The sequence below is a fragment of the Gigantopelta aegis genome, chromosome 4, assembly GCF_016097555.1.
Source record: "Gigantopelta aegis isolate Gae_Host chromosome 4, Gae_host_genome, whole genome shotgun sequence".
NCBI classification, from domain to species: domain Eukaryota; kingdom Metazoa; phylum Mollusca; class Gastropoda; order Neomphalida; family Peltospiridae; genus Gigantopelta; species Gigantopelta aegis.
In genome coordinates this window covers 94,949,481-94,970,653 of record NC_054702.1, presented here as the reverse complement: position 1 = coordinate 94,970,653, position 21,173 = coordinate 94,949,481, and the positions used below count along the sequence as shown (strand labels likewise).

General features: G+C 36.2%; 2 protein-coding genes across 8 annotated transcripts in view; both read right to left on the bottom strand.

Annotated features, from left to right (window-relative positions):
- Window positions 1-7,391, bottom strand: part of LOC121371466 (nesprin-1-like) — a 191,958-nt gene extending 184,567 nt beyond the window's left edge. For all 7 annotated transcript variants that reach the window (XM_041497379.1, XM_041497381.1, XM_041497385.1 and 4 more), the window contains exons 1-8: window positions 7,257-7,391; window positions 6,770-6,915; window positions 5,017-5,300; window positions 4,121-4,328; window positions 3,002-3,319; window positions 2,111-2,434; window positions 1,197-1,349; window positions 286-777 (exon numbers count right to left, since the gene is read on the bottom strand). In XM_041497379.1, the coding sequence (XP_041353313.1) occupies window positions 286-777; window positions 1,197-1,349; window positions 2,111-2,434; window positions 3,002-3,319; window positions 4,121-4,328; window positions 5,017-5,300; window positions 6,770-6,862 (1,872 nt within the window). In that variant the 5' untranslated portion in view covers window positions 6,863-6,915; window positions 7,257-7,391. The remainder of the gene's footprint in view (window positions 1-285; window positions 778-1,196; window positions 1,350-2,110; window positions 2,435-3,001; window positions 3,320-4,120; window positions 4,329-5,016; window positions 5,301-6,769; window positions 6,916-7,256) is intronic.
- The window catches only part of LOC121370084 (nesprin-1-like), a 31,090-nt gene continuing 17,131 nt past the window's right edge, over window positions 7,215-21,173 (bottom strand). The window contains exons 16-28 of the mRNA XM_041495185.1: window positions 18,102-18,422; window positions 17,065-17,226; window positions 16,438-16,611; window positions 15,680-15,997; window positions 14,722-15,200; window positions 14,249-14,407; window positions 13,649-13,805; window positions 13,159-13,311; window positions 11,245-11,409; window positions 9,753-10,079; window positions 8,678-8,818; window positions 8,062-8,226; window positions 7,215-7,580 (exon numbers count right to left, since the gene is read on the bottom strand). Coding sequence (XP_041351119.1) covers window positions 7,215-7,580; window positions 8,062-8,226; window positions 8,678-8,818; window positions 9,753-10,079; window positions 11,245-11,409; window positions 13,159-13,311; window positions 13,649-13,805; window positions 14,249-14,407; window positions 14,722-15,200; window positions 15,680-15,997; window positions 16,438-16,611; window positions 17,065-17,226; window positions 18,102-18,422 — 3,087 coding nt within the window. The remainder of the gene's footprint in view (window positions 7,581-8,061; window positions 8,227-8,677; window positions 8,819-9,752; window positions 10,080-11,244; window positions 11,410-13,158; window positions 13,312-13,648; window positions 13,806-14,248; window positions 14,408-14,721; window positions 15,201-15,679; window positions 15,998-16,437; window positions 16,612-17,064; window positions 17,227-18,101; window positions 18,423-21,173) is intronic.

Below are 21,173 nucleotides of genomic sequence, written 5' to 3'. Positions count from 1 at the left end.
TACATATAGTGACTTTCATGAGCAATTCTGAATAAAAAAAATTATTAAATGGACAAGATAATTTGCAGAATTATATTTATAACATTCTATGCATCTGACTTTTATTTGGCAGATAGTTTCTAACCACATACATTTCAATAGAAGGCAATTAACAAGGTACTGTACTTGACTATCATTAACAATTGCCCTAATATTATGCTGGTAGGTTTTCAATCAAATATATCTCAATTCTGAAACCTGGTAGCAAATACCTGAACATAGCCAATCATCTCTTTCTTTCCTTACCCTGTGTGTCTGCAGCTGAAGTCGTTTTTCTTGCAGCGTGTTCTTCACCTCAACATCTGACCTTAATGCTGCTTCTGTCTCACCAAGCCATCGCATCAGCTGATCCTGTCCATCGGCATACGACGACCACTGCAGGAGGAACGCATCAACCTTTCTCTGTGCATCGTTCAACCCAGTGAACAGACGTTCCCAGCTCTCCTTGCAAGATCGGATGTCCTGGCGCACTTTCTCCCGCCCCAGAGCTGCGGTGTCGGGATAGAGCTTCTCGCCAGCCTCGATTGTCAAGTTGAGTTTCTGTAAACCGTGTTCTTTCTCAGAGAACAAGATTTGGATGAGAGCTCGTTTTTCCTCCACAGACTCCTGGTCGCCCACCGGTTGTTGGCAGGTTTCCAGACGCTGGTTCGCTAGGTGCAGCCACTGGTTGAATTCGCTCAAACGATTGTCATAGGTATTGTGTTCATGTACGTACTTCTCCCACTTGTTTATTAAGTCCTGCAGTCAAAACAAATTATAACATTTTGTAATTTAGTCAATAATAATATAATTATTTGCTAAGAAACTGGTATAAAAAAAAGAAAAAAAGAAGATAAATGAAGGAAGGACATGTTTTATTTAATGACGCACTCATAGATAAATGAAGTCAGATTTTAAGAAAACAGGAATTTTTTATTTAGCTTTCTGGTGTTCACACTCACAACATGAGTTTTTCAACAAAAAGCTAACATTAGCTTCTAGCTTTGAAAGATTCTCTTATAATAAAAAAAATATCAAATGTCATTTTCATAATAACAGGAAGAAATATACTATAATTAGTATGTTAAAATTAAATGCCTTGTTTTTCAATGAAATTCAACAGAGGCACAAAAGGCTCATAAATATTGATCAAAAGTATTGACTGATTATGAAATTACCTTAACGAGAGATAGAAGCGCCTGGTATCGGTTTGTCAGCTGAGACACCTGGGTGCTGAGACGCACATCAGAACTCGTGTGCATCAAATTCTGAGCATCGTCCATAAAACGGTCAATCTCAGGTTGATGGGACAGGATTTCTTCTCGTTGTTTCTACATAACAAAATAAATTCAAATGTCTATCACAGATATTGTTTCAGGGAAAGTAACACAAAGATTTTGTAACTCAACCTAAATGATTATGTGGTATCTGTTAAGAGCAGGTATTAATAAATAAGATTAAAATTATGTGACGTTAACTTTAAAGTTACACACTGCCATTAATTTATGTCAGAAAAGTACCGGTATTTTAAAAATGTCACAATATGGAGAGAAACAAATGGCTTCCTTTTTCAAAAGTATAACTTTTGTACCAGCTCCTGTCAAGTAATATGTTAATTAAAAATACATAAGAATTGTTTGTTATTTTTTGTGAATTCATATATATAACGGCTACAAATAGTATAAAATTATTTGTTATGCTACATGATTTTATGCTAAATTTGTGACTTTTATATACAGATCAATTCATTAAAAATTACAAACAATTCTTGTAATTACAAACAACACAATTCTTTTAGTTAAAAATACAAATAAGTCAGTTTTTAATGTGCTTTCCATACACTGTTTTACATAAATAACATCACATTTGATGTAATTACATCATTTTCTGAGGTTTACCAGAGAATAACATTAAAGTTTTTAGTGACATCGTCCAATCAGAATAGCGTAAACCATATAACAGCAAAACGTTTGTAATTATATGTATATAAATGTTATTACACTAAACAAAAAAAATCTTATCAAGAAATATTCATAATTAATACAACATCTAATTTCACTTTACACAAAGATTAAAAACCTGCATAATTCACCTTAAACTTATCCACTTGCGTCTCTTTCTCCTTAAGAGTGGACTTGAGTTCGTAACTCTTAACCTGCTGCTCCATTTCCTTCAGCCAGTCGGCACACGTGTCGAACTTGGTTTCGAACTCGGCCCACTGCACCATGGCCTGGTCGAGTGACATCTCCGCCTGACTCATCAGCCCGCGGTAATCATCCCACTCTCGCTGCAGGTGCTCGAGTTCACGGCGCAGGATGTCGCAACCTGACGGAGACGTGTTCTTAAATGTCTTGTTACACAGCTCTTTGGTGTTCGACAGTTTGGTTTCTCCAACAGAAATACTGTTGGTGAAATCCTACAAAACATGGACATCAGTCATGATTAGTGCATTGAATATGTTTAGATGTAAATGTACTGCCAAAACACTAATTTTTAAAAAGAAACAAAATGTTAAAAAGTTTGTTTTGTTTAATGACACCACTAGAGCACACTGATTAATTAATCATTGGCTAATGTATGTGAAATGTTGTTTTTTGTAATTCTGATGGTCTTCTGAGGAAACCTGCCACATTTTGCCATGGATTGTTCTAGTCAGGACAGCACATACCATGGCTTTTGGCCCGGCAGTCATGAGGCACGAAACCCAGTCAGAGAATGGGTCCACCAAAGGGGTTTGATCCTCGGACCCAAGTACCTCAGGAGAGCACTCTACCAACTGAGTTAAATCCTTCCCCCCATTACCCCCCGGTAAGTAAATATTGAGCAAAATAATACAAATATAATTTTTTTAGAAACTATGATACTGGGGTCCTTTAACAAAGCGATCTTAGCACTAAGATCACCGTTAAGTGCATAAGGACGCTAAGATCATTTCGTAAAACGGGGCCTAGGAGACAAAGATGGTACAATGAGTTTGCCATACCTTTAATCTTTCCTTCTTGCTCTGGAGTGAAAGTTTATCGCCCGATCTGTCGGTACACGACTCTAGTTTCTCTCGGGACAGATTCAGCCAGTCTTGGAAGTCATGACAAGCATCCTGGTACTGTTGGTGGTCCTTGACCGCCGTCTCAAACTTCCCAAGGATTTTCTTTGAGGACTTGCACAATTTCTCGTATTTATTATTGAGTTCATTGACAAATTTCTGCACTTTTGCTGCTGGAGATGACTGGGTTAAGTTCTGTGCTTTCTCCGACAAGCTTTGAATGATGTGTTGTCGAGATAAAATGTCTTGATGGAGAACCTAAAGAAAACAACCATATGTGTTAATGATATTCTAAAGTTAGAGTTAAAAGTAACTCTTTAAGTTGATCATTTGCATTAAATCCCCAGAAATGTCTTTAAAAATATTGTCCCATATTTGCATATATTATAATAATGAATTAAAATTTGCAACGATTGGAGAGAATTAGGGCGTGCAACTCACCAATTATAGCTAACATCCATGATTACTGAAAGCAAATGAGCACATAGAAAGAAAGAAAGAAATGTTTTATTTAACGATGCACTCAACACATTTTATTTATGGTTATATGGCGTCAGACATATGGTTAATGACCACACAGATTTTGAGAGGAAACCCGCTGTCGCTACATGAGCTACTCTTCCGATTAGCAGCAAGGGATCTTTTATTTGCGCTTCCCACAGGCAGGATAGCACAAACCATGGCCTTTGTTGAACCAGTTATGGATCACCGGTTGGTGCAAGTGGTTTACACCTATCCATTGAGCCTTGTGGAGCACTCACTCTGTTTTTGGAGTCGGTATCTGGATTTAAAATCCCATGCCTCGACTGGGATTCGAACCCAGTACCTACCAGCCTACCACAACGCCACCGAAGCACAAAGATGTCAATCTCATGCAGAACACTGCCCTAACTCCATGAAACTTTGTTGTAATAAATTATGTCGGTAATTGTAAAAAAAAAAAAATGAACACTGAAATATTTATGGACATACAGCCTAGATCCAATGGACAAACATCTCACTCCTTTATTTAAAGTGTTTTAAATGTAATCTAACTTTTACTACAAAGAGTAGGCCTACCTTATGATTCTGTAGCTGGGCTTTCTTGTCTGGCAGTGTTGTCTTGAGTTCTGCGTCTTCCTTCAGTTTGACCTCCACATCGAGGAGCCACTTCTGGAACTGCTCAAAGTTCTCATCGTAGGCCGCCCACTCCATCATGGTGGACTCGAGTTTCCTCTGGGTCAAGGCCACCTCGTCACACAGAGACTCCCACTGTTCACGCAGGTTTCTGTAAAACCAAAACAAATAATAATGTGATAACTTCAAGATTATCCTCTTAAAGTGAAACCACTTTATCTCATTATTGTTATGTGTAATACCTTCAATATTATGATACTCTTAAAATGAAAGATCTTTATTTCATTAGTGTTACATGACTGTATGTGAGAAGTTCAAGATTATGATACTCTTAAAATGAAAAATCTTTCTCTCATTATTTTGGTTTTCATGTTTTGAGAGCAAGGCCAAAGCCCCTAGAACTTTGGATGGGCTTTTGTTTAAACCAACAAGGCTCTCACTTATTTATTTTAACTTGATTTTTATGCTTCTAACCAAAGGAGGTTTAAGCAACTATCTTGGACATATTTCTCAGCTATCTGGGCTGTCTGTCCAAAACAGTGGTTATTAATGGTTAGTTGTTAGTGAGAGAGATATCAGTGCATAGGCATTACACTTCCCCATAAAGCCATTAAACCTCACTCTAGGTGGGAGATGGTATGGTTAGGTAACTGTTTTAACATGCCTGTATCCAATTAAGGTTCAGGCATGTGCTGGTATGGAATGTGAATTCTGTATCAACCATCCTGATTGCTGAAAGTGTAATCACCACACCATCGAGACTGTTTTTCACTGCTACATTCTGTAAGCTATTTCCATTTTTTCTCTGTTGTTCTGTAAGTAAATCCTAGCACACTAACCTAAGATCCTGCCTGATTGCGTCCCTGCCCTCGGATGCGGTGCTGGGGTAGAGTTTCTCTCCCATGTCGATGGTCTGCATAATGCTGTGTCGGCCATCATCTTTCTCCGCCGCCAGCTCCTGCAGCTTGGCGAGTCTGTCTTCCACGTCCTGCCTGTCCCCGACCAGGTCAGCACACACCTGAAGTCTCTTCCTCAGAGTGGATACCCAGTCCATGGCCTGGGAGTAGTTGGTCTGGTAACCCTGGTGCTCGTCAGCCATGTCTTGACATTTACAAATGGCATCCTGGAAACCAAAGTGGAAGGGGAAATATTTACATTTAATTTTTCCAGTGACAGGAGAATGTTTCTCATCTTGCCAGTGTTTCATCTTGAAACACTTTCTTTTATTTAATGACACCATTAGAGCACAATGATATAAATCAATGTGCTCTAATGGTGTCATTAAACACCATTAGGGCACATTGATTTATTAAAGCCGCACACCCTAGTTCCATCCAGCGAAAATAAATTATAATTTGGTTAATCTACAAACCTGTAACACACTTAGATCACGTTTTTATCAAATGGAGTGAAAAAGCAGGTTTTATATCGATAAATACCATGGGAATCCCCATGTCCCAATTGCTTGAAATAATTTTGAAAGTTTAGTATTCTGATGTCACCGGTAGATGTCGCTCGAAGCACAACAATGCCTACGTCACGACAAATTTCACAGACTTGGAGTGCGTTCGTTTCACCTCTCCTGGACATGTTCCAACTGTTCTGTCCTGGTTGTATCTCCTCTCCAGATATCGTAAGATTTAGCAAACTTATTGGTTTTAAGGGTTTGTAACGTTTTGTATTGAGACACTTACTTGTCTGAACTTTATTGTTACTGAAAACGTTCACGAACTGTGAAGAAAAATCTCACAAACGAACAACAAATCGGATGTTGATTGCGCGAACTGTGCACGAGAAAACAAACCGAACCAAAATGATAACGGTCACGTGATATACCAACGTCTGTGACATTGAAATGGAAATATCTCCTCTAAAAATAGATTGGAACTCGTTTGCTTAACGTTTTTTTCTCGACAGAACGTCTTGTGAAAAAATGCAAAAAATGCATTTCGTGGTTTTACAAACATCAAGATTACCAAAAAGCACTTCAGATGAATGGAAATGTGTATTCTAAATAATAAAATGTAAGTAAAGTACAATTTTATTTGTGAAAAATGGGGTTTAATAGCGAAAAACAATGCCGTAATGGTTAACAAATAGCCGTAACTAGGGTGTGTCCCTTTAATCATCAGCTATTGAATGTCAAACATATATGGTAGTTTTGACATACAAGTCTTAGAGAGGAAACCAGCTACATTTTTCCATTAGTAGCAAGGGATATTTTATATGCTCCATTCAGACAGGATAGCATATACCATGGCATTTGATATACTTGTAACTATATGTAGTAGTGTTGGTATAAAGTGCTCCTACTGGCAGTAGCTAGTGGGAATTTCCCTATTAGCTCAGTTGGTAGAGCACTGGACTCTCGTACCGAGAGTCTGTAGTTCGAATCCCCTCAGTGGAGGTTGATTTTTCTGTTACATATATATGTCAGACAGACAGACAAAAAGAAACAAAACCTATAGTCCACTCAAGAATGTGCAAAGGAACATGAATTACAACCTCATACTAAAGTTCTTAAAGATATACCTAGGTTAAGCACCTTTGTCAAAATGTATGTGAAGTATTTTTCTTTCAGTGTATACAGACCTTAATTCTGGTTTTAAGTCCCTCGTATTTGGTTGCAAGTTGCGTGCTGTAGTTGAGTTGTCGTGGGTCAGTACCCTGTACTTGGGAAGCCATTGACTGCAGCTCATCAAATTGGCTTGGTTGTCGAGAATCTGTTGTTGTATACGCTGCAAGAACAATAATTCACAGAATTAGTTTATGAGAAATGGAAGCTAAATGTGAAAACGTAATGTGAAGCTAAATGCAGAAGTTCATATTGCCAAACAAGTAAAACCTTTATTTCCTCTTTTCAAGGCAAAAAAATAATCATATTTTATAATAATAAATAAGTTTCAAGTAATATTTAATTTAATGCCAAAAATGTTGCTGTAGCTAAAAACAATTCATAATACCTAATAAAAGTTATAACTTGGGTAAGAGCTCTTAATTAATGAATAAATCATCTACATTAACTATTTCTGACTGTTTAATTTAGAGTCGAGTTCATGACACGATGGTAGACTGTTACCTTGAGATGTTCCACTTGGTTAATCTTATCATCAAGAGACGACTTCAGCTCTTGGTCCTTCACCTCAGCCTCAGTTTCACGCAGCCAATGGCCGAGTGTTTCACAAGAGCTGTCGTATGAGACCAGAGCCTGCTGGGCTTGACCAAGACTCTGTTCAATGTCTGTGATGCTCGAGCCCAGCCTCTCCCAGTCCTGTTTCAGAATGTCCAACTCCTGCTGAATGGTGTGCTGTCCGTGAGCCGCTGTCTGGGGAATCACCTTCTCACCCTGACGCCGGACACTGGTCAGCTTCTGTTCACCTTCAGACATAGCAGCTTGGATATCCTGATAACAAAACATAATGTATAAGGTTTTAGTTTTTTAAACAATAATATCATAGTGTGTGTGGACTAAAAGAATACTCATGAAAAGAAAAGAAAATGCATTGTTACTACTTATATGCAAAAAAAAAATGTATTCAACTTTGATTATTAGGCCCTATTTGCACACAATAAGCATTGCTTAAAACATTCTAATTTACCAAATACTTGCTGTATACATTAATAAGATTTTGTAAATCCAATAGTGGTACAGCATACACATTTAATTGCTAATTAATAACAAAAATATCAATAGAAATAAATGAGTTTAATATATGCTTTTAAAAAATCTTACAAAGTGCACCTTAAAAATGTAGATAATTACAGAGCAATATGCAGAATGAAAAATAGTTTTGTACATTGTATTATACAAGGTAATTCTGAGTATTCTATTTCTGATTCTACTCTTCTGAGTATTCTCTTTGTAATTCTGTTTGTGAGTATACCTGTACTCTGTCCATCCTGTTCTGCAGGGCCTGCTTGTCACTGGTGACCTCCGCACAGATGGCCAGTTTGTCGTTGGTGGCGGACATCCAGTCCCAACACTGCTGGTACTGGTCCTGGTACAGCTGGTGCTGGTCCACATACTCCTCGGCCTGCTCCACGCGGCTCTGGGAACACAGATCATATTAAAAAATATATATATATAAATCAGATGATTGATCAGATGATAAAAGCATTTGTTACATCCACAAAAAAACGTGTTAACAAAGGTAGCACTGTTTATTACGTTTGAAACACACAGGAAAGATATGTGCAACATACCACTTGAAAAAACATGTAAAGCAATAAACAAAATCATATTTAAAAGTACAAAGTCATTATAACTGTTTGAAAAGTATTTGTTTTTCTTTTTAATCATCCCTTGAAATAGGTTTTTTCTAATATAGCTAATACATTAAAAACATAAATGTTACTAAGAATCGTTTAGAAGCTTTGAAAAAGGTCCAAAAGCAACAGCTAGAAGACTCAATGTTTAGATTTGAGACTAAATATAACAGAGTTCAGACTGGATGGTTCCAAAAGCCCCAAGGACATACAACTACAATCTACATGACTTACCTGTGCGGTGGCCCGCAGTGTGCTGTACTTGTTGTTGAGCTGTTTTAGTTTGGCACGGATCTGACTTGATGACAGAGCCTGACCCTTGTCATTGATGTTGTCAATCATCCTCTGGTGGGACGTGATGTCCTGACTTCGAGTCTACAAATAACAAGTCAGCATAGTGAAGTGTATTACACGTCACAACAGCAATAATCATCGGCCATTGGATGTCAAAGATTTGGTACTTCTGACATAGTCTTAAGAGATGAAACCCTCTACATTTTTTCATTAATAGCAAAAGATCTTTAATGTGCACCATCCCAGGCAGAATAGTACATACCATGGCCGTTGATATACCAGTCATGGTGCACTGGCTGAAACTAGAAATAGTTCAATGGGCCCACCAATGGGGACTGATCCTAGACCAACCGCACATTATGCGAGCACTTTACCACTAGCCTACGTCTCGACCCCTCTTAGTAAGGTGTTACATTCAACTCTCAGTATTTTATAATGTTCATATACGTTTTTTTTTTTAATCACACTTTTCTTTACTTATAGCAGCCTAAAACACTATGAATCACATTTTTGGGTCATGTACAAAATTTAAACTTCTTACTTGTGACATAAAATATTAACATATAATTTCTTTGCAACACACTGACTGATGTCTACTATTTTATATACTTGTAGTAAAATAAAGAGAGCAGACTAAATCATTATAAACTACTTTTACTGATCATGTATGAAATTAAAACTTCTAATTTCTTGAAATGTTAACTTAGATAGTTAGAGACTGTTTACTTTCCTTGCACCATACTGAAGTGATATTTGATATCCTTTTTATAGTATACTAAACAGAATGTCATGAGGTTCTCTTGTAGCAAAATAAACAGATTATGTATTTTATTAAATATTTAAAAATTCAGTTTACTTTATAATGTTCAAGTACTCTCAACTTCTCCAGCTGCATATTATTTATTTTATTAAATATTTCAAATGCTTGTTTACTTTATAATGTTCCAGTACTCCTGACTTCTACTATATTAAACAAATATTTTTACATTATTAAATATTTTAAATTTCTCTTTACCTTATAATGTTGAAGCACTCCTTTCTTCTCCTGCAGTGTGTTCTTCTTCTCCGGTTCCGTGTTCATTTGGGTTTCCATGTCATCCAACCACTTGGCGAGCTGATCGAAGTTTTCATCAAATGATGACCACTGCATGCGACTTGACTCCAGCTGACGTTGCGTCTCGTTCAGTGTGTCCTGGAAGTTCTCCCACATGTTGCGGAGAGCCCGCAAGTCTCGTCGGATGTTCTCACGACCTTCGTTTGATGTGTTAGGAAAGAGTTTTTCTCCACTTTCAAGAGCAGCGTTAAACTGAGCAAGACCCAGGTCCTTATTTGCAAGCAGATCCTAAAAAGATGAAATGTAATTATAAACAACAGTTTTTCGTTTAACTTTCTGATATTAAAATTTACTGCTCATATCCCTAATTTATTTTATTGTAACTTTAATTTTTAATTACAAGTGAGTATTGTCTTATGTTGGAAGTATCCTTTCTAAAAGCACTAATGACACTTAAAAAGCAAAATATATGGACTTATTTGTATTGTAATAATGTAATGTGTGGTTATCTGTTTCTGAGATTTTGCAATATATTTGTGTACTTACACAGCTAGTACTGATATTGGTAAGTTTTGTACGCATATGTCATTTATATATTTATTTTCTAATGTTGGAATTTTTGTTTTGAATATTTTTAAAATTTATTATCATATAATTATGAACAAACAATACTTTTCACAGAAACGTAAGGTGTTATAATTGTTATTGAACTGTTTGAATTTTGTAATTAAGAATATAAATATTTACATCCTACCCAACTGTTATCCTACATATTATCAGTAATGTTGTCCTTTTTTGTCATGCAATAATATAACATTCTTTAAATTGTTCAACGAGATGACAATTTAACTCATTGCTAGATTTGTGAATTATACTTAAATATTGGACATGACACAGGGTTTTAGCTGTCATTCACCTAGTCACCAAATGTGAACCCCATTTGAGAATCAAATAAACAATATTTTAGAGTGTTAATCTGTAACATTTTTTTTTACCAACTTAAACATAAATTTGGCTACTGATTTCTTGACGAAATTTACCAAATTACTACTAATATTTAGGCTCCATCTTGAACCCCGATGATGGCTTTCCGTTATAAACTGCAGTGAATAAAGTTTGTTTTGTTTAATGACACCTCTATAGCACACTGATTTAGTAATCAACTGGATGTGAAACATTTGGTCATTTCTGATACTTAGTCTTTTTTTTTCATTAATTACAAGGGACCTTTTATATGCATTTTCCCCACAGACAAGACAGCACATACCATGGCCTTTGATATACTAGTCATGGAGCACTGGTCGGGACAGGAAATAACCTAATCAGAGAATGGGTCCACAGAAGGGGTTCGATCCTACAACCCAAGCATCTGAGGCAAGTGCTGTAGCGACTGAGCTAAATCCCACACCCTACAGTGATAAATCGGACTAAAGAGGTCGATGTAAATACAAACCTGTATGACAGCGAGTCTGGCATCAAGAGACTCCTCATCACTGAAATTGTCACTGCACTCCTCCAGCTTCTTCTGTGCTGCTTTCAGCCAGTCGGAACTGGTATTAAACTTGGCTGTGAAGTTTTCATGGTCATCAATGTTCTGCTCACATCGCTCTTCTTGTTCCTGAGAGAAACAAAATCAACATGAAAACATGTGATCCTCTAATACCATCACTGTTTAGACATACCGTATTGTTCCTATTTGTAGCGCCCCCTCTAAATAAGCGTCCCCTATGATCAAAAGAAATGTATCATGAAACGGTACCCGTAAAATAGTAAAACTGGCTTACCTGACTGCCGACTTGCAATGATTATAATCGGTAAACAAATAAAATCTAAGCAGGTGAAGCACTACGACACTAGTATGGGCGAACAGTATGTCACACATGTCGTTTATCAAATGTATGTCGCTATTATCTCCACGCAGAATGAACACACGACACTCCGTTAACGCTGTTCAAAACCGGAAGTACAAACATACCGGTAGGTATTTACACCGACACCGTAACACCGTTTAAAAAACGGGTAAATAATAACTTTAACTAAACTGCAAACTGCAAACTGGAGTCAAATGTCAACAATTTAACTTTCAACAAGAAAACGTCACTGGTGGAGTGACTCGGTGGCAAAGCTTCTGATGTCTCAGCGAGCCAGACGCATTGACAGTTTGATACGAGGATTTTTCACACATATTACGATACATGTTCTAGTACCGTATTTTCCCATGTATTATGCACACCAGTGTATAATGCGCACCCCCCACTTTGAACGTTTATTCCAAGAAAAAAAACATGAACCACAATATAATGCGCACCGTTTTTTTAAACCACAAAATCGACAGTGAATGCAAGATGTACCGCTTTCCCCGTCACCAAAATTAACGAAAAGCGAAAGAAGCGGTATATTCAAGAAACCAAGAAACAAAACTTAAGTTAGGTACTTGAGTACATAGACCTACATGTCACATTAAACAAACGCTAGTACACGTGCATAAATCAAAACAAAGTTATATACCCCATACACTGTAAATGACTAATAAATATATGAAAACAAAACTACAACATATTACATTTCGTTCTCGTGGCTAACGTGAATGTGCGAGATTTCAAAATTTATAATAGTGTGGTATATTTCCGGTTTGCCGGAAATGGCCGAATTAAATCTCATGGAAATTAAAAATATTTACGGTCCAGTTTTGTCATTTTTGTGCACTTTTTGGCGAGGTATGGATACTTTTGTAGATTTATTTTGCATTTATTACAACCATCACAAGTGAAAAGCGATTTTTAAGAGGGTTCTGGCGTTTCGTTGTAATGAACACTGTCAATAACTTGTAAAGTACCGTAAACTACCGATCGGCGATTTTTCATGGGTGATCGCTGGACATTTTTAAAAGATATTTTTTTTATTGCTATGTATAGTGCGCACCCCCATTTTTAACCTGTATTTTTTGGAAAAAAAGTGCGCATAATACACGGGAAAATACGATACTCTAATTAGCGCGCCCCCTTTGTGTTTTGCATCGCACCCGGGCGCTACAAATAGGAACAATACGGTATTCACAGACTACATGAAGGACAAAGTACACACATTGCAGAAGTAAAAACTCAAAAGATCCCATGACCATCATTGAGGTATATCAAATCTGAGGATAACCATGTTGTATTTGACCATTTGCTGACCTTTAGCACCGATTTACTCTCACAAAAAGTGAGTTTCCAAGCAGACCCACCAAGCATAAAATTATTATGGTGCCTCCTGCCTCTCAGTTGAGATCAATTCTGGTACAGCATTAAATTTGTGAAATGTTATTGTTTGTTTAAGACAATCACATTTTGTGTTATATGCAGACTGAATTAGAATGATATTTTACCTTCAGTGCTGAAGCCAATGTCTGGAATCTACCAAGGAGCTGACTGGCGTATGACGCTGTTCGGTTGTCTCCAGTCGTCAGTGCTATCTGCTGAGCATTGTCCAGCAGGGCTTCAAATGCCTGTCTCTGTGTTTGACAACCTTCTTCTAGTTCCTGAACACAAAATATTAAAACATCACTCAGTAAACAAATAAAATAATATACAAAGATTGCTAGAATTATTTTATTATTCATTTGATTCAAACAGTGTCACAAATGTTGCATAATATTTATCATCTTGTATTATGTGTGAAGGAGACATCATCTGTCTATAGAACATTCTTATGGATCAGACAGTTGCTTATTAAAAGGTAACCAGTGAATTTTAATCAAAATTACAAAAAAACATTCTACATTCAAATCTTTAATAATATTATTGAAAAAATACATTGCTCAACAGATATATCTGGTTGAGAAGACAATAAACAAAACATATCTAGAGTTGTCCAACCTTGAGTAGTTGTCTCTGTTCCATTTTGCCAGCTAGGTCTGGTCTAAGTGATGATTCACTTCTCATTTTGGCTTCTGTTTCCTTCAGCCACTGAGCCAAACCTTCGTACTGGCCATCATAGTCCTGCCACTGTTCTATGGAATTCTCCAACTTAGATCTATAAAATATAAGAGTATAAATTAAGATAAACTCTTTATACTGCATCTAATTTGTCTGACATTTACAAATGTCAATTAATGTGATTTTAGAAGAAAACAATTATATAACTTCTTCAATAATTAACATATGTTTAGTTCAAATTGGTTTACAATATTGATAAAAAATATCTGGATATATAGTAACTGATTTATTTAACACACTTTGCAACAAGAGTTGACCTGAAAACCAGTTACATAAAAAATAGGTTTTTTTTTTTAACTCCAACTAACTCAGGTTTTTTTTTAAGCCATTGATTGCAACATATATCGCTACTTATCAAACCATTGTTAAAACTAAGGTCTGTTTTCAAATTTGTTTATTTTTAAAGATAGCTTTAGTAGTAAACTTAATACTACTGTGTGTATTTATGATGTCTTATTAAAATACAAACACCAAGCTTACTGAGTTTGTTCAATATTTCCAACCAGTGAATCCCATTCTTTCTCCATGGCCTTTTTCTGAGCTTCCAGTTCAGCTTGTTTTGATTTGGGTAACACCGACTTAATGGCTTCAAGTCTAGCAGCTGCGAGAGCCTTCTTCTGTTCACCTTCCTCCAGACCACTAGTTAAATCCTGAAACAAGAAAGACATGATCATTACTTTGTGTTTAGTGTCAAATAGAAGGTGCATGCTTTCTAATGCTAAAAAACATTCAATGAAGATATCATGAGGTCACTACTAACATTGTTATCTCTAATTAATCATTAACATAATCATGAGGTGTGTGCCCATGGTAGTATGCTTTAACCTCAACTGGATAAAAAAAAAAGATAAAAAAAAATCAAAAGAAAGAAAAAAAGGAGAAAAAAGAAACAAGAAAGAAAGAAAAAGAAAGAAAGAAAGAAAGAAAGAAAGAAAGAAAAAAAGAAAAAAAGGAGAAAACAAAAAGACAAAAGAAAATGAAAGTGAGAATAAAAAATAAATAAACAAACAAAAGAAAAAAAGAAAGAAAAAAAAAGAAAACAAAAAGAGTAGAAAGTAATTAAAGAAAACACAGAACTAAAGATAGAAAGACAGAAAGGAAAAGTACTTACTTTGATTGTGGACAGCTTGGCCTCCACACTGTACCGATCTCCAGCCATGTCACCGCACCATGCGATCTTCTCCTTGGCCTGGTTCAGCCATCTTGCCTGCTGCTGCTGAGCCTCCTGGCAGTGCTGCTCCAGTGTCCCCACGAGCGAGTCCTCGATTCGGTCAGCCCGGCCAGCCAGAGCCTCAAACTTCTTCATCATCACATTCGCATCTTTAGCCAGATTCGAGGTTTCAGCAGACGGGTATTTGGCATGGAGATTCTGCGTCTTAGACTGAATGGCTGCAATTTTGTCTTTATGTTTAGCTAGCTCTTCTTGAAGTTCCTGAAATAATAGAGCATATTAGTAGGAGAAAAAAAATATTCTCTCTTGTAATTAAGTATCTATTGTACAAAATTACAAGTAGAGAAGAAATACCTATTGTACAACACAAAATATTAGACGATGTAATACTTTATATTTGTAATCAAATGTATTTATGTATCGGACAAATAAACCTAAAGTCTGCACCACTACAGAGTGGAAGAAGTTACTTGTGCATATCATTTGTTTAGTGTAACTTATTTTCTGACCAAAAATAATGTAAATAATGTTCCAGATTTTAGAATATGAAACTTTAGCATTGAGTGCCAGTCCTCGAATATCTACAAGTTTATACAAAGTCCCAACTTCGAAATACTGATCTCTAACTGCATCAGGTTAGTGGCATTAGATAGATATGGCCTACTAACTGATAGCTCAATGACCCTCCGATGAAACAATGATAGAAAAGTTTTATAACAAACAACAAAACAAAGTTCTACCTTAGCAGCCTTGTATCTTGCAACAAGGTCCTCATCATTCCCAGAGAGGTCATCACATTTGGCCAGCAGTTCCTTGATGTGGTTCATCCATTCAGACTCCTCAGAGATGGAGCCTTGAAGATCCTGCTGCTCACTGGAGAATGTCGACATCACCGTGTCCAGCTGACCGGCCATGGCAGACGCCCGGTCAAACTGCTCCTGTAACTTCTGCTGGGTCTTCAGGAGTTCCGGGTTCACCTGACCACTGTTCATTTCCTGTAAGTCTTTCACCTTCTGGTTAACTTCCTTGAGCACTTCAGCAAAGTATGGTGCTTCTTCCTGTTTCAGACAGAAAGTTAATATAAAGTATAATTTATTTAAAATTGTATTTCTCAAAATATGTCATATCATTTTTTTTTTAAAGCTACAACAAAGGCCAATTAAAACGAAAGAGATGTTAACTGATTCTAATTCATTACTGCCACTCAAGAATCATAAAACCAGCACAATATGCTTGTAAGCATTAATTAGGATTTTTTTTTTTTTTTTTTTTTTTTTTTTTTTAAAGAAATCCATAAAGTTGTAGAATAGTAACCAAAGAATAAAAGTTGTAAAAAAGTATAAATATATATTTTTATATTGCTATTTTTACAGACAAAACGCAAAAAAACTAAACAAAATCAAAACCCTACACCATTTCGTAAGTCAAATTATTTTTGTACACATATTATTAATAAGAGGTGTTTTATAATTACATGTACATGTATAAACATCCTCACCTTAAATTTGATCAATCTTGCTTCCACACTGACAGCATCATTAAAATTATTCAGGCTGTCATCAAGTTTGGACACCATGTTGTTTACCCATGATGCAACTTCGTCTGTTCCCGACTGAACCTGATCCCAGCAGACCAGCTGAGCCTCCATGTTTTCTTTGTGGTCATCAATCGCCTACAAGACAGAATTTTAAAAAGAAATTGCATTTTTGTTCAGAAAATAACATTTATTAATCTTTTCATTATTTAAAACAAGAATATTTTTCATTATAACTGTCTAATGCTCTATTACATAACACCAAAGTTATGAAAATGTATGGAATTTATAGACACTAATTAAGATAATTAATCAAATATAAACCCAGCTGGTAAATAGAAAACATATTGAGATGTAATAGGAGTTTTTTAATGGGTTTTTTTTTTAATCAGCTTTTTTACACAGGCCAGAATTTTGAAATCCTGACAAAGCACCTGGCTTCATTTTGATCAACACTGAAATTATGCATAAAAAAGCCTATTTCCATTCTAATCTGGATTGTATAGAAACATGACCACAACTGTAATTGATTTTGTTATTTACTTTTTAATTGTGGTCTCATAATATAATATGAAAAACCAATATACTTACAGAGTTGGTCTTCTCCCATTTTAGGTTTATATCATCCAGGTCATTTTCAAGACCATCAATCTTGAAATTGGGAACCTTTTTGAGTTCTTCCAAAAGTTGCATCCCTTTGTTGTTCATGTGATCAAGCTGAGTTTGGTTGGCATGAAGCTCAAACTCTGCATTCTACAAATATAACAATAACAAATTGAAAATTGAAAGGAAACTATAAATATGAAAGCATAAAGATAATTTTTATACATTTGTATAAACAACATATTAAGTCACAGGTATAGGAAATGTTGTATTTAACGACACACTCAACACATTTTATTTACGGTTATATGGCATCAAACATATGGTTAAAGACCACACAGATATTGAGAAAAAAAACCCACTGTCGCCACTTCATGGGCTATTCTTTTTGATTATCAACAAGGGATCTTTTTATATGCACCATCCCTCAGGATAACACATACCACGGCCTTTGATGTACTAGTCGTGGTGCACTGGCTGGAGCGAGAAATAGCCCAATGGGCCCACCAACAGGGATCAATCCCAGACCGACCACGTATCGAGCGAGTGCTTTACCACTGGGCTACATCCCGCCCCTAATGCACAGTTACAATAACACGTGGTTCATCTTTCATCTTCTTATTCACAAGCATAAAATGCAGCAACATGATGGATAAACTAAGTGTTACAAACAGTGAGACAATTTGGCTACAAATGCTATCAAAACAAGCTACATTAACTGTAATTTATTAGCAAATGGCTTTAAGTACAGGCCAAATTGTGTATGCAGAAAATGCATGTCTGAAGTGGCATCTATTTTCTCAATGACTTTAATTTCACAGTAAATGGATAAATGCAGAAAGCAAATATCTGAAGTATCATCTATTTTTCTCGTTGACTTTACATTCACAGTAAAAAGATCTATGCAAAAAGTGTAAATCTGAAGTATCGTCTATTTACTGAATGATATCAAGTTCAGTCAAAAGATATATGTAGAAAGTGTATATCTGAAGTGTCATCTATTTTCTCAATGACACATTCTTTACCTTGTGTTGATCAAGGCTTTTCTTTAGCGCCTTCTGATCGGAGAAGGCAATGTCCTGGTTGACGAGTGGCTCTACATCGGCCAGCACGCGCGCCACGCCCTGCTTCGAGTCGTTGTACTGCTGCCACAGATTGGCCACATTGCTGTAGTTCTGGTGCTTCTCTCCCAGCAGTGCCTGCACGCTCTCCCACGCCTTGTTCACATCCGCCAGCTGGGTCTGGATCGACTGCGCCTTCGACGGGTCAGACTGCATGATCTGACGGCCAAGCTCACGGAGCTGTTCGTATTCGGGATTGTAGGCGTACATGTCGTCACGGATGTCCTGGTAATACATTATGCCATATGAAGTGTGATGTGAATTTTTTTAAAGTATCCTGGTAATACATTATGCCAGTTGAAGTGTGATGTGAATTTTTAAAAAGTATCCTGGTAATACATTATGACAAATGAAGAGTGATGTGAATTTTTTTAAAGTATCCTGATAATACATTATAACATATGAAGTGTGATGTGAATTTTTTTTAATAATCCTGATAATACATTATCACATATGAAATAAAATGTAGTGTGAATTTCTAAAAAGTATCCTAATAATACATGAAGTAAGAACAATAAATTTTTCTTAAGTATCCTGATATGTTGTAAACGTGAAACACAACATGAATTTTATGTATAGACAAATAAAAGTGTAGGATTAAATCTGTAAAACAGAAAAGTAACCTGATAATATAAATATAAAAGGCAATTTAGTAACATAAAAGTGATAACTGTACATTCACTAGCATTAATACCAAAAGCATACATCCATGTTTGTGACATGCAACAGTTTATATGGTTATCCATGTGTAGGTCTGTTTGTTTGTCAATGCACTGCTGTATATATGATAGACAATGTATACAGTGATAGCAGGATCAATGATAGTATATGACAAGCCAAACAATTTCATAGAAATTATCATTTCCAGTAGTATACTGGGAAAATCATGGAACTGAAAGTGTGTTATTCATTAACTATCGTAACATAATACCTGATTACCATGATTACCAAAAACCTTTTCCCATGGGTTTCAATGATTACAGGACACATAATTGAAAAAAAATAATCCATAAAATGTGAAATCCTATGGTTTGATGTCAATGCTTTCCAAAATATTGCATGAAAGACAAAAAAGGTCTTGCAATTTTATAAATGTGTCTAAATTAAAAAACAATTGTGATTTTAAAAGTGAAATCAGTCACTAGATTTAATTTGACAGTATAAGTAACAAGATTTTCAATACAAACTGAAATGCATAACTGTCAAGTCATTGAATACAGCTTACATTTAAAGTACAATGTAGTAGTACCAAATTACTTGTATTAGCATAGTTGTAAATGGGTTTTTCTTCTGTTATTTTCAGCTTTTGTTTTACTTTGTTTTTTTATGTAAAATACTACCACCATTATACCTACCCACTACTCATTAACAACTAGCAAAATTAACTTTATTTTTCGAAAGATGGTCTTCCAAATAAGAGCAAATACTGACACTAATTTTGATTAAAATATATCAATCCTGACAGTGTACACTTTCACAAAACCAAAAGCAAAAAGTCTCTATACTTAGTTTGCACAAAATACCATGACCATGTAACATGCCTCCATGCTTACCTTCTTTTTGGCATGCTATTGAAAAGTCATTAAAAAAAATTAAATGAAAGGGTCATAATAATTACTGCTATGTATCTCCTGTGTTAATGTGACCCAGGTTACCTCTAGCTCTCCTATGAGCTCCTTCAGTCCTTGTTCACTGGACCCATCAACAGCAGCTGCTGCTATCTTGGCCTCCACCTGTTTCAACTTCTCCACAAGAGTCTGCCTCTTGTCCGAAAAATCATCACTCAACTGAGCCAGTTCCCCAAGATGTTGCTCCTTCTGCTCAGCATTGTGGGATACAGAGTCACACAGGTTCTCTATGCTCTGCAGCTCAGAATTAAAATGAAGAGTCCTTTGAGTTGCCCTGTCCTTGATGACCATCTGGGAGGCTCCCATCAGTTCATCCAGCTCATTCACATCCTTGTCCCATGCCTTCATGTTCTTTCGCAGTTCCTCTATTTCTTGTTTTATCTTGGCAACCTCTTCCTCTTTCAGATCAGGATTTTGAAGCTTAGCCTGCAGATTCTTCAACCTCGCTTGGGCCTCTTTGTGGTCTTCGTTATACTTAGTCCAATTCTCACACAGGTTTTCACGATTCTGAATCATGTCTTCAAGTTTGGTGTAACCCTCCATGACCTTGTCAAAACGGTCACCCAATATGGCCGCCTCGTCCTCTGTACAGTTCTGCATCATCTCTTTGAATTCTTGCTGCAAGGCCTGGAACATGGGGTCCTGTTGATTGGCCTCTCCCTTCATGGCCTACAAGCATGCAAGTCAGCACAACATTCAACCAAATGATACACATGCATTAAAATCAGCAACCACAAGTATCTAAGCATACATCCACAGCCCACGTTACACATGCTGCAAAAACTGGAAGCTAAATTTTACCCCCTCGTTGGTGTGAGTTGTAGTAATCATTCACAGCATTCAATCTAGTTTTATTGTTTCAAAAGGAAACAACCTTTTGGAGTATCTTAAAGCATATTTTAGTATCTTTGTGCATAAATGAGTGTCTAAAGACATGCCAACACAAATACAAATATCAGTCATTGGGCATCTAAAAGGTGAATGGAATTAATGTATATAAGTGTTAATGAAATCAAAATTATTGCATATCATGAGAAAATTACATGCTTCAAATCCATACTATAAATCACACCATAAAAACAACTGAAACTGAAAGTGAATTTACCCTATGTTATGCAAACAAACTACAACAACTATATCAGTACTAATACACATTTATTAATGATGCAGTAATAATAGTGATTATTATCCACATAGTTCAAGATATTCAGGGAAATATAATCAGTATGACCCATGTGTGTCATAATGATTTCACGTGCACCACGAATGACGTAATTTTGTGAAGCGATGTCATAACTTAATGTGGCTTCCTCAGTATAAATGGTCCTAGCTTCTTATTCATAAAAAA